The sequence below is a fragment of the Raphanus sativus genome, chromosome 5 (assembly GCF_000801105.2).
Source record: "Raphanus sativus cultivar WK10039 chromosome 5, ASM80110v3, whole genome shotgun sequence".
Taxonomy (NCBI): domain Eukaryota; kingdom Viridiplantae; phylum Streptophyta; class Magnoliopsida; order Brassicales; family Brassicaceae; genus Raphanus; species Raphanus sativus.
Window position 1 is genome coordinate 2,211,638 of NC_079515.1, and position 15,934 is coordinate 2,227,571.

The following is a 15,934-nucleotide window of genomic DNA, read 5'->3' on the forward strand; positions in this document are numbered from 1 at the left end:
TCTTCATGCATGCCACCGAGACATATAAATAAACATGCTGTTATTCATTGAAAAAAAATCTGTTGAAAGTCTTTAACTGGATTTGCTGAAGTGTTTCAAACACTAAAAGCTTGTTGGTTTTTTCAGCAACGAAAACGTGATCATAGATGCATGCTTACACCAACAAGACTAGTTATTAGTGGCAAATTTTTCAAGTTCAAACTTTGGTTTTGACCAAGTAAAAACATTTGCAAAGAAGAAAATCTGAGAATCGAGAACGAATCAATATGCTAAAAGATTAGCTTTATTCAAAAAATACATGTATATAAAAAGATAACGTAAACAAATGGCATTTCAAACCGAGTGCTCGTAGCTTGGTGGTAAAGGAGGTACAGCTGTACTACCCGCCACCTGGGTTCGAGCCTTGACCACAACGGATTTAACATCCCTTCCGTTGGGGCGCTGGACCCCCTTCGGGGGATAGTTGGGAATGTGGCTGCCCAGATACCAGAGTTATAAAAAAAAAAACCAAATGGCATTTCGTTGATGGGAAAAATAGCATAAAGTAAAGGACTAAAGAATATGCGCTTTGTCTTTGAGTGCAGTGCAAGAATTTCGCGCGTGCATGTGCTTACTGGCGAGTGGCGGCAAAAGAAAGACAACTTGTTTCTTTTAGCAATGACACTGTCTGTATATGGAAACAAAAGAAACGTAGCTGTCACGCAAAGAAGTGTGTGACACAATGTGAGGCCACTCTCTTTAACTGGGTCCAACGATTCCTCCTTACGTTTGGGTATATTAAAGGTGTATTATCATCTAGATAGTAGTAAAATTACGGTTAAGGAGGGCCCAATAGAGCATTAGGCCTATTAGTCCGTTTATTAACGGAAACGATATAATCACATTGATGATTGTTTCTTCTGTACTTTTTCTCTGTCACATATTTCATCATATATAGCAAAGCTAACTAAAGAAAAGTTCAAAAGTAAATGCAGAGCTTCTCGGCTATGCTATTCTGTACCAAGTTACATTTCTCCAACAATTCATTTAATCTATAACTCTCCTTATCCTTCACCGTCACTTCTTTTCCTTTACTCCCCCTCCATGAGCTCTCTGTTTCATCAGCTAACTCCTCACCCTCAGCAATCATCATATCAATCCTTCTCGAAGCTTCTCAGCTCTTCTCCAACATCGACTCATCTATGTCTCTATCATCAATCTGAACTGATTCTACTTGTACATCTCTCTGGGATTTGTGATTACGTGGAGGAGGAGACGACTTCGAGGGGGTGCAACTGACTTGGACCATTTCGTGAAGTAATGGAAGATTTGGACGAGAGGATTGGTATGATGCATCTTCAGACGAGAACTTATCAGCATAATAGCTTGAAGAAGCTGACATGGTGAGATCGGAGTTCAGTACGTAAGCTGAGGAAGACGATGAATCTAGCACACCCATTATCCGCCAGTTAATGATCCTCTGGAAGACACCGATCCATCTCGGGATGATACGGTAGTAGCTTGAGTTATGGAGTTCGAGTCTAGTGTTTCTTTGTAGCATCACTCTTGCTTCTTTGCTGGCTAATGAGTCTCCCATGAGACTGCTCGTCTGTGTCAAATACTCAACTAAGCATCCCTCAAGCCGTTCCGTATAGTCCTCTATCTCGGCACCAGAAGCACATCCTAGTGTTAACCATGTCAAATCATCTTCGAAACATGGAAGCTTACAGTTCTCGAGCACGGAGTTGAGTTGTTCGATGCTCTCAGCACTGCTCCAGTCCACGTTGGGTAGATACCGCTTCACCATTATATGTTCTTTTCTATTACCGTCGTCGAGCAACATTGTCTCAGGGCCAGGCCAACCGATCGGATTAGCTTCAGCAGCAGAAGTGATGTTTCTTTTTAATCTTTCCAATGCGTCGTTGAAGGCTGATATGCAGATGTTAGGATCAACTTCATGATCTGGCATCTTCTTAAGAACCTCCAGTGAAAAACTAAAATGCGTCAGAACAAGTTCCCGCGGTTTAACGTGATGAAGATTTGGTTGCAGAGGTGAATTGCCCGCAAGCCATTTAAGCCCGTCCCTTAGCCGTGAGTCGCTGAAAAAACGAACTTCATGTCCCTTCTGGGACTTATTGGCAATAGAAACGATGTTGAAGCTTGCTATCTTTGATTTGTCAATATCATGGAGGCCTAGTTCAGAGACGAGATTTGTATCAGGGTCCAAGCTTTCTCCATTGCTTGAGCTGATTAGAACGAGAAGGGGAAGGAGTGAACCGTTAGGTACTGACCCAAGAATTTGGTTAAGATGTGTTCTCTGGAGGTTCAGAGGGAGGGCTTCAGATGCAAGGAAGATAACTGCACTTGCACCACGTGTGCTTTCACGAAGATCATTATCAGCTTCCACATCCCTAGCTACTGAGAGACAGCATCTAAAATCAGAATCAGACCCACTTGCAACCCGTTTATTCCATACCGACACACCCGGAGCTGAAAACACCAGATTATCATCCGAGATACTATGTTCTGTGTGAGGGATAAGCTTTGATGATAACCATCGACTGGCTTCTGCATGTGTATCCTGACCTGATGCCTTAACTGATTTTAATTGAGTACATAGGATGACCTTCCACCATATGCATTTGGATTCTGGATTCCTTTCGACTAATATATCAGCTACCACATCTGAAATATTCAGCCTTGACCATGATTTTTCACGTTCTTCAAATCTCCTCTTCATCGCTTGATCAATGTCAAACTCACCACAAGTCTTCGATTGCTGTGTATGAAGCGAGAACCGAAGTTAGACGACCAACCTCAATAGTAAATGCCTTAAAAGACTTTTATTGCTTCCTTGAAAACTGAAACTTACACGAGTTTTGCTGAGTCTGATAGGAGTGCCCAGGGTTAGAGAATTCAGTGCAGCTGCTGCAGCTAACTGTTGACGCTCCCGCAATTCACTTTGACGTGAAGACCACCGCTTCCATAGTCTGTGAAGATTTAGAATAGAAAAGTTAAAAAAAAAAAAAGTAACCTAAACCAATTATCAACTTGCATGAGCTGGTAGACCTTATGATCAACTTGAGCTTGGCCTTCGCCACTTCCTCATCATACTGATTTGTGATGTCCTCACGTCCATCCTCGTCTTCCTGTTCAGTGCCATGGAAGCTCTCTTCCAAGGTAGCAGTCATCGCAGCTTCAGGTACTGCTTCTTCCAAAGCAGATATGTTTTCTACACTCCTTGGAGACTCTGAAATGGTAGTTACAGCCACTCTCTCCATAGGCATGGACTTTGTACTTTGTTGCAAAGTAGGTCCAGGCACAAGATTCGTTTGCATATGCCCTGAAAATGGACTTTGTTGCAAAGTAGGTCCAGGCACAAGATTCGTTTGCATATGCTCTGCACATGGAAATTTAATTTCCACAGGAGATATACTAGTGTGGCCGTCGTTAGGTTGTTTCTTCAAATTCGAGGAATTAGCTTGAGGAAATCCAGGAGAATAGAAATTCAGGGGAGAATGAAATTCACCAGCCGGCGTAGAGTGGTTTCCTTTCTGTTGATCCACTGCTGGTTTTACATCAGACGGCCGCACTGGATTTGTAACAGATATCCTCACTGGCTGGTCCTCCTCCAATAAGAGGGAAGTCTTGGAATTGGTCATTTCTTTATCAACTAGACGCACTGATGTTTGTTTCTTAAGACTTTGAGCAGGCGGCCTTTCCTGTTGATATCCTTTATTTGCTTCTATCGGCAAGGATGACAACGGAGAGGGAGCAGAAACATCTTCCTCCATCGAGAGAGCATACACATCTTCCACAATGGTTCTTGACTTTTTCATGTGAACAAGTTTTGAGCATTTTGTTTTGTAGTCCATATCAGCATGGAGAAACAGGTCCTCCTTTACCATGTATGGCTCTTCAAACTCTTTTATTGAAAACCCATGGTACTCCAACAGGGCTTCTATGTCCTCTTCCTGTATTCCATCACCGGAAGAAAAATGTAAGACCTCTAGCAATTTCTCTGTGATAGACCACGACAGGGATACACCAAGTAGCTAATCGATGGAAAAATTACCTCCATCCCTATCCACTTTGACACATCTGAAACTGGAATACCCTGATTATTTTGGATACCCGCGTGCAGGGAAGCAAGAGCCTGAGTTCTTAGCTGATGAAACATAATAAAGCTTAGATCTCGGGGAATTAACCACACACCAACACGGTAAGAATGATAACTTTTAAACCGACACCACAGATAAGGGCTGACCTTCGAAAAGTGAGCATGCATTAGACATGCTTGAAGATAACTTGCTTTCCGTGCGAGGCGAAAGAAGGCAATGAAGTTGCCAGTTCTACAACCTCTGTAATTGCACAAATGGTTTCAGTACGTAGATCACATTAACAAACTAACACCCCAAAAAAGTTCAAGGAAGTACCTGGCTACACTGCGGGCAAAGAGAACTTCTGAAGTTTGCCTTATTTCTGGAGTCATGTTGGCAAGATCAAGAGAAAGCTCAGACGGTTCAACCTAACAAGAAGAATTTATAGTCAGGATAAGAACTTAGCACAAACTTTTTGACCGCAAATTCCACCAAGAAATACTTACCTTATAGCCAGGGTGCTTGTCGAGTTTGAGAAGAGCATAATAGCCACGGAACTCTTTTTCTGTGGGAATGGCGATTCCTCTCTTCCTGTGATCATCATACATTTGAAACAACTCAACGGATGTCTTGTTCATCTGCTCAATATTCAGGTGTGCATCAAACCCCTCAGAGAATCCCTCTCCTTTAGTAAATTCACATAACTCATGCATTGCAATGATGTGAAGTCTTATCTGTAACAAGGAAATCAATAATAAGAAACACACATTCAAAAGCAGAATATCGCTTATCATCATTCATAAGATCAGAAAACGCAGACCATTTGCTCCAGTAAAGTAATAGCTTCTCGGTTGAAAATATGCTGCATTCTTAAATCCATTCGAATAGCTCTCATCCTATCCCATAAGAAATTATACATGCCAAGAAAGTTTTCATTGTAAGGGCGGTCTAGCAAACTCAGCAAATATTCCATAGTATTCTGCAGGATTGGCATGGGTCGTATCAAAATGGCTTCTCGCTCCGCCGTCCTGGTATACTACTCAAAGGCAGATTTACAAAACAGTGAATGGGCGGTCTAGCATATGTAATCTTAAGAAAGAATCTGATACTTAATGGATAAGGTAAACTTACTTTCTTCACAGCAAGGGCTTTGCTCGTCTGATACCTATCTCCATCTACACGCTCATAATGGTCCAAGTCACCCTTCCTCTCACGCTCCCCCCGTTCTGACTCTGGGAAGATGAAAAAAAATTTCCTCATTATATTTGTTCTACAATCACATTACTCACTCGAACTAGACATCAACTGTTCGTAACTCATTTCTTTTTTAATCAGATTAAAGAAACCAAATACTATACACTGAGTTGTCGTTTTATAAGCATGTCTCAAGCTTATGCTTACCAGGACACATGTCAGGGCATAATCCAACGATAAGAGAGGGCTGCTCCGAGGTTTCATAATCAGAAAAAGCATCTTCCTTCAGATCATCCCTATTTGATTCATGTGAATTGAATGTTTGTTTGTTGTCCAGAGGCTTCACAGTTCTATTTACAGGTCGGGCTGGAACAGGGTCCAGTTCACCCTTGAAGCGGGCCAGTCTCTTTGCCCTGGCTTGCTCTTCTCTGTAGAAAATGAACAAAGTTCAGAAAACTTAGGAACTGGTTCATATATTAATACAAAGAGTCAGTACTGTGTGGTTTAATTTACCCTTCAGTACAGCTTACAGAAGAAAAAGAGTTTCCCTGGATATCCTCCTCCACTGGATATAAAGGTGGAGATCTCGTCCTTTTCGTTGCAGGTGAACCACTTGTCTTCACCGCATTATTAGAATTATTAACAGAGGATGGCTGCCCAGGAAATTGGGAATCTGAACTTCTTGAAAGCATAAATGACTTTGTGCCTGACGCAGGAGGAATTGTTGGTGACCTATCATACAAACATCATGCTTAACTAAGAGCAAGTTTAAAGCACATTCAGCCAGAAAGAGGAAACCAGATTTATTGCAAGAGCAGTAAAGATAAAGCTGCCACAGACGTAAGCAATTACGCATGACTTCACAGGCTAGCAGTATAATTTTTTTCAGGCAACCATTTAAAGTTTTAAACTTAAGGTAAGTACGCTCATACTCCAACTTGCTAAATATAAAGTTTATTAGGATTGCAACTCTATTCTATATAGTGATAGTGAATCCCCTGCCATTCATAAGTACCCGTAGGATGTAAAAATAATAATAATAAGCTTACAACATATAGTGAGTTATCATGCTGTCTACCTTCGAGAATCATGTTGAGGAAATACAGGGTTGTCATGAAGAGGTTTATGAGAATGTGCTAGAGCCGAAGAGTTTCTTTTTGTAGCTTCCTGAATTTCAACTGCTTCATGTGCATAAGGAAATGGAGAGCTTGGGCTTTGTTCCAACCGTTTGGGACTGATCCTCGACCTCACCCGATTACTGTCCGCGGAAGATGGCGAGCGTCTACGAAACATGAGAAAATGTACCAGAACGCAAGTTTCCAGAAGTCAGTGAGATGACAAACTTATAATCAGTATAGAAATCAAGGAGGAAAAGACACATAACATGACTATCTTTTTTTTTTCCAACAGCAAAAAGGTAGGGATAGACCAAAATTATGACACTTGACAAGAGGATAAAAGGCTTACATCCAAGTTTGACTAGATGGCTGCTGGAAATCATCTACCAAGCTGCCATTCCCAAAACCTGATCCTGGCGAATAGTTTCTTCGAGAAAGCCCTAAACTCCGATCAGGAAGAAGATCCGAACGACTGCAATTAAAAGTGAGGATTGTTAGATTGAAATTAGTTACATCAAAAATCATGACAACCATGCGTATGAAAAAAATCGTTTTCTAACACCATAACCACACAAAAACTTTTGAAAATCTGAAAAGAACCATACATAACGCACAACAAAGAAAGGTGTAACAAACTCTCGCAAACGTACAAATCTTAAGAACGCCAAGGGTATGATAGTGCTACAGAACGGACAGAATGTATTGCAGAAAGAGCCATCTTCATCTTAAAGGAGATGGCACAAACAACCTTTTCCTTTTTGAATCGTGTGATCGACCGATCTCAACAACATCAGTTCCACTTCTGGAAAGAGTGTGTGATGTACTAGCTGGAGACGTGGCTGGACTACGTTCACTATGGTCCTTCAGGAAGTTCCTTGATTCATCATGCCCAAACTGAGGATTTAAAGTAGGCCTGCGAGGAATAAAAAAACTCTGAAAACCCTAACACGAAGTTTAGAGCTGCCTAAGTGATACTAGAGCACAATTTAATAGAAAATTCAAAAAGATACGTGTCACTTTTCGCGTGATCCTAAACCACTTTAATTGAACCGAGCATACTAGATCCAACAACAAATCTAAAACCTCAACGATAGGAGGCATAGCTACGTACATACATCAACAACACGGAATCGAAGAACACACACACACACACACACACCCACCTGGGAGGATCAGAAGCTCCGAACGTTGTGAACGGCGACGGTTTGGAACTCATCGCCGGTCCTACATCTTTTCCGAAAGGACTAAATGACATCTCTGTAAAAACTTCCTTGAGATATTTTGAAGCTGCTTCGTTCACATTCGTCGCCGGCTAAAGTCGAAAACTAGACCAAATCGAGGTTTCTGTTTCTCCGTTGGGACTTCCCGGCGATGATGATTTACGTTCTACATATACGAGACGTTTCGAATTTAACCGAACGAGATTTTCTATTTGGCCTTTTTATTAAATGGGCTTTAATCTATTAAAAGCCTTGACTCTTTTATTTGTAATGGGCTTTATCGCGGGAAAGCAGCCAAGAAAAGAATTTTTCTTTTCTTTTTTTTTATGAATAATGTTCCTTTGAAGAACATGATTGCAAAACGACGTGCGCATGTCGCCGCCATCTCTTTAGGTAGTAGAGCCATCAACTCTTCACGACCGTTGACATTTTCTGGAGACTAGAAAATTAAAATTTTCCTTCTTTATTATTTTCCTGAAAAAAAAAAAGGAAATCATTCCCAGTTTTCGATCTCTCTACGCTTCTTTTTGGACCCAAGAGCTAATGACGATGTCTCGCCGCGGATTGTTGTTGATGTTCGTAGCAGTCTTCCTTGTCCTGATTCAGTCATCAACTGCTCTGATTAGTTCTCCAAGCTCTATCATCAACCCTTCTAAAGTCAAACAAGTTTCTTCAAAACCCAGGTTTTGATTTTTCCTCAATCCTCAACAAATTTGGAAACTTTGACTTTGTGTCTTCTTCTCTGATATAATTCGGACAACATTGGATGTTTTTTTGTCTTCAGGGCATTTGTGTATGAAGGTTTTCTAACGGACCTGGAATGTGATCATTTGATCTCCCTTGTAAGTGCCTCACTATTCAAAATCTGAGCTCAATTTTTGGAAAAGTTTCTCCTTTGAATGTTGTTTCTGATTTTGATTTTTTTTTTCTTTTTTAAACAAGGCAAAAGAGAATCTACAGAGATCTGCGGTTGCTGATAACGACAATGGAGAGAGTCAAGTCAGTGACGTTCGGACCAGCTCCGGCACGTTTATCTCCAAAGGAAAGGTGCTGACTTGTTCTTTTTTCTTTCATCTCACTTGTCTTTCTCCAATAGGGCATTGGTCTTTTTGATTCTTATATTCTTATGAAAATCGACTTTAAAGCTTTGATGTTGATCCTGATAATAATGGATCTGAAAATTCAAAACCTCACCACTTCTGAATCAGAAGACATTAGACAGTCTGATGAATTAGATCTCTAATCCAACCCAAGAGTTCAGACACATATTGGATTTGATTTTGCGTTACAATGTTCATGTTTTTATGAATCTTTCTAAATAAGCCTCCTGGATCTTGGTAGATTGACCCAAAACTGTATTGAATTAGTGCTTACTACTAGAGCTAGTTTTTTGTCACCAAAGTTGTATCTATGATAATCAATCATGGCTTATGGCTGGTACTTAAGTGGTTTTTTATTGGTAAGGATTACTATCCTCATGGCTCATGTGAAGCTTTCTTTGCTTTATCACAGGATCCTATTGTTTCTGGTATAGAGGACAAGCTCTCCACATGGACATTCCTCCCAAAAGGTAAACAGAGACATTCCTGAATAGTTTGATTATTGAATTCAATCTCCTTTTTCAGAAAATCAAGTGTCAACTCTTCTCGAGTTTCTTGAAAGCGCTTTCTTTACAGAATTGTTATCTGAGTCTTTTACATTCTCTGGTGACAGAAAACGGGGAGGATCTTCAGGTGCTGAGATATGAGCACGGTCAGAAATATGACGCTCACTTTGACTACTTCCACGACAAAGTCAACATCGCCCGCGGTGGACACCGTATAGCAACCGTTCTCATGTATCTTTCCAATGTCACAAAGGGTGGAGAAACTGTTTTCCCTGATGCAGTGGTTTGTATTCATACTTAAACCCATCACATTTCCCCACTTCTTACATCTATACAATTGACACTCTGTATTGTTTCTCTGTTCTGTCTGATGAAATTCTTTGTATTCAGGAGTCTTCCCGCCTCAAGCTTTCTGTAAACAAAGACGACCTTTCTGATTGTGCAAAGAAAGGAATTGCTGGTGAGCGGTGGAACTTTCTTATCATCTGTAAACTTGTTATAAAAACATGTTTTGATTTTTTTTTTGTGACCTTATTTAGTGAAACCAAAGAAAGGAGATGCACTGTTGTTCTTCAACCTCCACCAAGACGCAACCCCAGACACCTTGAGCCTTCACGGAGGCTGTCCTGTGATCGAAGGAGAGAAATGGTCAGCGACCAAGTGGATTCACGTGGACTCGTTCGATAAGATTGTGACGCATGATGGTAGCTGTTCGGATGCAAACGAGAGCTGTGAAAGATGGGCAGTGCTTGGAGAATGCGCAAAGAACCCTGAGTATATGGTGGGAACTCCAGAGCTCCCTGGAAACTGCAGGCGTAGCTGTAAAGCTTGTTAAAGAGTTTAAATTTATGTTCTCTCTCTTTATGACTGTAACCTTAAGTTTTCTTTATTGATCAAACTTTTTTTTGTAATTTTTTTTTTTGTCTCTGGTGAACTACTTGTTCCTTGATGAGACCCCTCTTGTTCTTGAATCAGTTACCTATTTTCTTTATCAATGGACTCTCTATTTCAGTTACGTCTACAAATGTGAATGTGATCGTTTTCTGTCTTTTGCGTGTTGGTTAAGCTATTCAAAGAGCTAATACTACATTAATCATCGGATTTTCCATTATATAATACGACTTGGTTTCACGGACGCTGTTTTTTATGAATATATTTTTAAAATATATATAATGTAGAGAAATATGTTTAGAATTTCCATTTTCAAGTTTTTAGTCACAAAATAGCTTTTAAACAGTAAAATGACCAAATGTTTCATTTAATAAGTAAATGATATTTGTATCTTAGATAAATAAATAAATAATTTTAAAAGATTACCAATTTCTTTTTTGACCATATAAGTTTTTCAATATCTAAAGATGTAGGTAAACGTAATTTGGAAAAATGAAATTATCTTTACACAACCGTAATCTTATTGGGCTGTGCTCGGCCATGCATACTATTCATCCTGTGTATCACTGTTGTGTAGTCTTGCTTATCTGCATGAAGCAATTGAGCCAAAAGTAGTTCACAGATACATCAAGTCAAGCAACATACTGATCAGTGACGAATTCAATGCCGTGTTTAAGTAGAAGCAGAAAGGTAGCATAAATATGACTTATATGTAGAATACAACAGCCTATATAAGGTATTCTACAGAAAGAATTCAGCGTCATAGAATCCTACTCTCTGATTACAGGCCCTTCGTGAATCAAATCCTACTCTCTGCTCTCAGATGATGCTAGCTTGGCTGTCTACTGCTCCCTGATTACCAAGATCATCTCTGCTCATCGGTGAAAACTATGCATGTCGCTTCTCCTCCCCTCACTAACCGGTTTCGATTTGTCTCGCCTCTCTTTTTTGGGCTCCATTGCATTTGGGCTTCTGTCAAATATGTGGGTTTAAACTATTATGTGGGGCTAATTAGTAGGCTAACTAACAAAACACTAAGGCCCATGGCCTGTATTTTTTGTATTCTCCTGCTTTTAAATTGAAAAATGTTCGTCAAAAAAAAAAAAAATTCAGCGTCATGTTTATGCAGAAACTTGAAATACGTTTATTAGAAGAGAAAATTATTTTAAAAAAGAAATTTAACAAGATGAATATTTGAGCATTGAAGAGTTTGGCCCTTTTTAGTTTCACTAACCTCAAAAAAATTAGTTTTACTAACTTGGATTTCTAACCTTCATTTGCCGAAAAGTTCCACCCAATCATAAATTTGTATTCTTCCTTCTCTTTTCTCAATACACTATATGGATCAAATAATTTTAGTTTAAATATATTTTGTTATCTGCACTAGTGACAAAACTTTGATTTGCTATTCTTTTATTGAAGAAATAAGTTATGAAAGCACTCAGAGGCTATTTCTTATCTAGAATATGCAAAAACAAAAAAAATAATAGATTACTGATTAAGAATAGAAGGAAACTGAATCAAAATTAAAAGTGGTCATAAACTTGTGTGGAATTTTATTTTGCATGAATCAAAAATCTCATTCCAAAAAACGAAGAATACGATGTGATGAATATCATATTACCTTGCTATCTTCTCTTTTACCTTGGCTGGTTTTCTATTTCAAGCATCCCTCTTTCTGTGTCTGTATATGTGTTCTCTTCTTCTTTTTAGTCTGTATTTTTGACGTTTATCTTTGTATACATGAATGAATGCCTTTAAAAAAATGAAGCTATGAGAAAACGCAGAGAGAAGAAGATCAAACAATGAATAAAATTAACTGATGAAATATTGAAGATACGACAATTTTGAATCATGATCATTACTCTTGATTCTTGAACGTGGTGTTGATGGTTTTCTGAACGTGGTGTTGATAATCTGATTTTTTTTAAGGATTTAGTTATCGGATGTCGAAAAACAATAGAATCCTAAATTATTTGTTGACATTATTATTTTTTCAAAACATATACCGTGTGTTATAATTTAATTGTTGAAGTGACTTGTGCTTTACTATATAGGAAATAATTGTGTTTGAATAGTTTATTTTATATGGTCAAAAAAGACAAGTGATTGCTATATCTATATTATTAAAGCAGAATTCTATTGTGCTTTTTACTAAAAATACCATTTTCTAACTAACATTTCATATTTCATTAAAGACAATCAAATAATATTAATAACACATCTATATTTGATCTTTCTTTTATCCAGCTCACTGTCCACATCATATCTCTCTTGGATCATTTGGGTCGATTAAGAAATCAGATCAAATTCTTAATTTTTCTCCAAGTTCAAATAATTTCTTTTCAACCATTCTTAATATTTTGTGCAGTGAACAAAAATTAATCACTTAATTATTATATTTTTTTAATATAATTTAAGCATTCATAAAAAAATTGATTTTTTCATTGAAAAGTATAAATCTTTATTAAAAGTATATAATTTTTATTTAAAAAATTAACCACATAATAAAATTAATTTATAGAGTTATACCAACTTAATTCATTAAAATAAAGTTTAATTTTCTAAACATAAATACTCATTAGACCTGGATGTTCGGGTACCCATTCGGGTACGGATCGGTTCTTTCGAGTATCGGGTTTTTCGGGTTTTGAAATTAAACCCCATTCGAATATTATAAAATGTTGGGTCGGGTTTGGGTCGGGTCTTTCCGGGATCGGGTGGGTTCGGTTCTCATGCATGAAAACCTGAAAAATAACCAAATAACCAAAGTATCTAAAACGGATTCGGTTATTTGTACTCAAAGTAACCAAAGTATCCTGTTTGGTTCAAATTTTTGTATCCAAATTACTCAAAAGTAACCAAAAGTGACCAGAAATATCCATTCTATACAATTTTTTGGGTAAACTTTTATCCAAACTATCATATTTTATCCAAAAATACTTAAAAGTATCGAAAAAAACTACTATAGTTAACTTATAATATTAATTTAAAATATTAAAATAATTATAAATATAATTATAACATATATTTTTAGATATATATTCACATTTCGGATATCTTTGGGTACTCATTCGGTTCTCGGTTCGGGTCGGGTTCAGGACCGATTCTTCGGATATAGCAATTTAGAACTCTTTCGAATATTTATCCCGAGTCTGATCGGATTTGGAACCCTGGTTTTCGGGTTGGTTCTTCGGGTCTGGATATTGTGCTGAGGTCTATACTCATTTAAAATGAAACACGATAAAAAAAAAGCTTAAATCTTTTATAAAAAAACAAATATATGAAAATATGATATTTACAAAATATTTGTCGATTTAAAAAAAAATAAAAGAAAATAAACCCGCACTTTTGAAAGCGCGGATCAAAATCTAGTCTATACTATTAAAGCAGGATCATATTGGATTTTTTACTAAAAATATCCTCTTCTTTACTAACATTACATATTTGATTAAGGGCAATCAAGTAATATTAATAACATATCCATATTGGGTCATTTTTTTTGATCCAGCCCACTGTCCACATCAAATCTCTCTTGGGCCATTTGGGCTGATTAAGAAATCAGATCCAATTCTTATTTTTTTCTCCAAGTTCTAATAATTTCTTTTCAACCATTCTTAATATTTTGTGTAGTAAAAAAAATAATCACTTAGTTATTATGTTTTTAATATAATTTAAGCATTCATAAAAAAAATTGATTTTTTTCGTTGAAAAGTAAAAATCTTTACTAAAAGTATATAATTTTTTTATTTAAAAAATTAACCACATAATAAAATGAATTTATTAGAGTTATACCAACTTAATTCATTAAAAATAAAGTTTAATTTTCTAAACATAAATACTCATTAGACCTGGACATTCGGGTACCCTTTCGGGTACGGATCGGTTCTTTCGGGTATCGAGTTTTTCGGGTTTTGAAATTAAACCCCATTCAGGTATTATAAAATTTTAGATCGGGTTCGGGACCTGTTCTTTGGATATAGCAATTTAGAACTCATTCAGATATTTATCATGGGTCTGATCGGGTTCGGGACCGTGATTTTTGGGTCGGTTTCGGGTTGGTTCTTCAGATCCGGATATTGTGCTCAGATCTATACTCATTTAAAATGAAACACGATAAAAAGAGATAAAAAGCTTAAGTATTTTATAAAAAAACAAATATATGAAAATATGATATTTACTAAATATTTGTCAATTTAAAAAAAAAATAAAAGAAAATAAACCTGCGCTTTCAAAGCGCGGATCAAAATCTAGTTAATCCTTAAAACATATTCCATGTGTTATAATATAGTAAGCAATCATGATCATTTCCTCGGTTTACTTTATTGCAGTTGCTATAAATACATGACACAAAGCATGGAATAAGACATGAGTAGTTTTCAGTAAACGGATATCAACAGACAAATATTTAGCAAATGGATAATAGTTTTTGTTTTAAAAACATTAATAGATAATACTCGCAATTGGATATTAATTAGGTTATATTTATTTTCACAGTGTAGTAAATACTAAATATAGTCTTCAAAAGAAGTATAAATACTAAATACTGATGCAGATCGTTAGAAAAACAAAAAAGGTAAATACTGATGCAGTTAGAAATTAGAAGCAATAACATGCAGTGGCTTGTGACCAAAAAAAAAACATGCAGTGGCTTTTTGGTAGTTGGTCGCCATCCCATTTCAGTTTGTTATTTTTTTTTTCCGTCTATTGTTATTATATTATAGGACAAGGCCCAGAAATGAGCCCAGTCCAAACCGAAACAAAAGACCAAACCGGCCTAATTACAAAGAAACCGAAAACCCGACATAAGGGCATCTGAAACGGGCCTAACACCGAAGCCCGAAACCACACGACGTCTTCCAAACGCCACGCGTCCACATATCATCACCCACGCGTCCACGTGCTAACCACCACCGATCACACGAGCCACGTGTCATCCATCTACACTATCAGCAACCAAAAGCCGAGATCTTCGCCGGAGAAAAACGAAACGACAAGTGTTTCGCCGGAGCACGCCGTCAACAAATCACTGCGCCCACTTTATCACCAAAACTTTCACCGGAATCTCATCCGGGAATCACGTCGCTCACTAGACCCACGTTTCCAGCAGAATCAATCTTCAATCATCCCTCAGACAACGAGAATCGAGACCAAAGGAGGAGAGTCAATTGCGAAGGGGAAGAAACGAAACGTCAGTCACTAAAACCGGGATAAACCCGGCGCAAAACCGCCATCAAAACCGAGAAGGCATGACACGGAATCAGAAGCCGGCGAAGCGACGGTAAAGAAGCCGCCGCAACCCAGAAACAAAAGCCAGTCGTTCGTCATCGGAATTGAAGACGAGAACGCCGGAACCAGCTACCGGTCAGATAAACCTTAGCCGGAGTACAAAACCCAGGAACTCTCTCATCCTCAACCGATCTCCCCTCTCTGAAAAATTTAAGATTGGTAAGAGATACAGAAGAATCGAGAGAGAAAACCTCTCTCTAAAAGAGGAGAGAGAACCCGATATTTCAGTTTGTTATTGTTCCACTCTATTTTGAATTTATTTTTCGGCTTTATCCGAATGTAAATTTCTTTATGGTTATCGAGTTTGCCTTTTTGGGTTTATCCTTAATTTCTCCTCTTCAGACGTTGAATCTCTTCTTAAAGAAAAAGAGCCAAATCGTTTGTGTTTTGATTGGATTGGATTCTTGTGTTTCTTCCTCTAGTGAAAACAAGAAGTCTTTCTTTATGGTTATGAGTCGTAATATGATGAATTTATTCGGTTTATTTATAGAGTAAATTAAGCAGAACTAGAACTTTTAAATTCGAGGGTGTATCTGA

At 37.7% G+C, this 15,934-nt stretch overlaps 2 protein-coding genes across 2 annotated transcripts; one reads left to right on the forward strand and one right to left on the reverse strand.

Annotated features, from left to right (window-relative positions):
- Nucleotides 1–819: 819 nt before the first annotated feature.
- On the reverse strand, nucleotides 820–7,786 carry LOC108862417 (SAC3 family protein B). Its single transcript, XM_018636538.2, has 15 exons — nucleotides 7,555–7,786; nucleotides 7,140–7,304; nucleotides 6,741–6,863; nucleotides 6,352–6,555; nucleotides 5,787–6,005; nucleotides 5,481–5,701; nucleotides 5,211–5,311; nucleotides 4,900–5,115; nucleotides 4,586–4,813; nucleotides 4,416–4,507; nucleotides 4,247–4,340; nucleotides 4,055–4,147; nucleotides 3,049–3,953; nucleotides 2,852–2,969; nucleotides 820–2,758 (listed from the first exon to the last, which is right to left on the reverse strand). Exons 1-15 carry the CDS (start codon nucleotides 7,644–7,646, stop codon nucleotides 1,154–1,156), a joined length of 4,476 nt encoding a protein of 1,491 aa, XP_018492040.1. The 5' UTR covers nucleotides 7,647–7,786; the 3' UTR covers nucleotides 820–1,153.
- A 186-nt stretch (nucleotides 7,787–7,972) lies between these two features.
- Nucleotides 7,973–10,232, forward strand: LOC108862420 (prolyl 4-hydroxylase 2). Its single transcript, XM_018636541.2, has 7 exons — nucleotides 7,973–8,294; nucleotides 8,396–8,453; nucleotides 8,554–8,658; nucleotides 9,124–9,181; nucleotides 9,325–9,500; nucleotides 9,608–9,677; nucleotides 9,757–10,232. Exons 1-7 carry the CDS (start codon nucleotides 8,155–8,157, stop codon nucleotides 10,050–10,052), a joined length of 903 nt encoding a protein of 300 aa, XP_018492043.2. The 5' UTR covers nucleotides 7,973–8,154; the 3' UTR covers nucleotides 10,053–10,232.
- The last annotated feature ends 5,702 nt before the right edge of the window (nucleotides 10,233–15,934 follow it).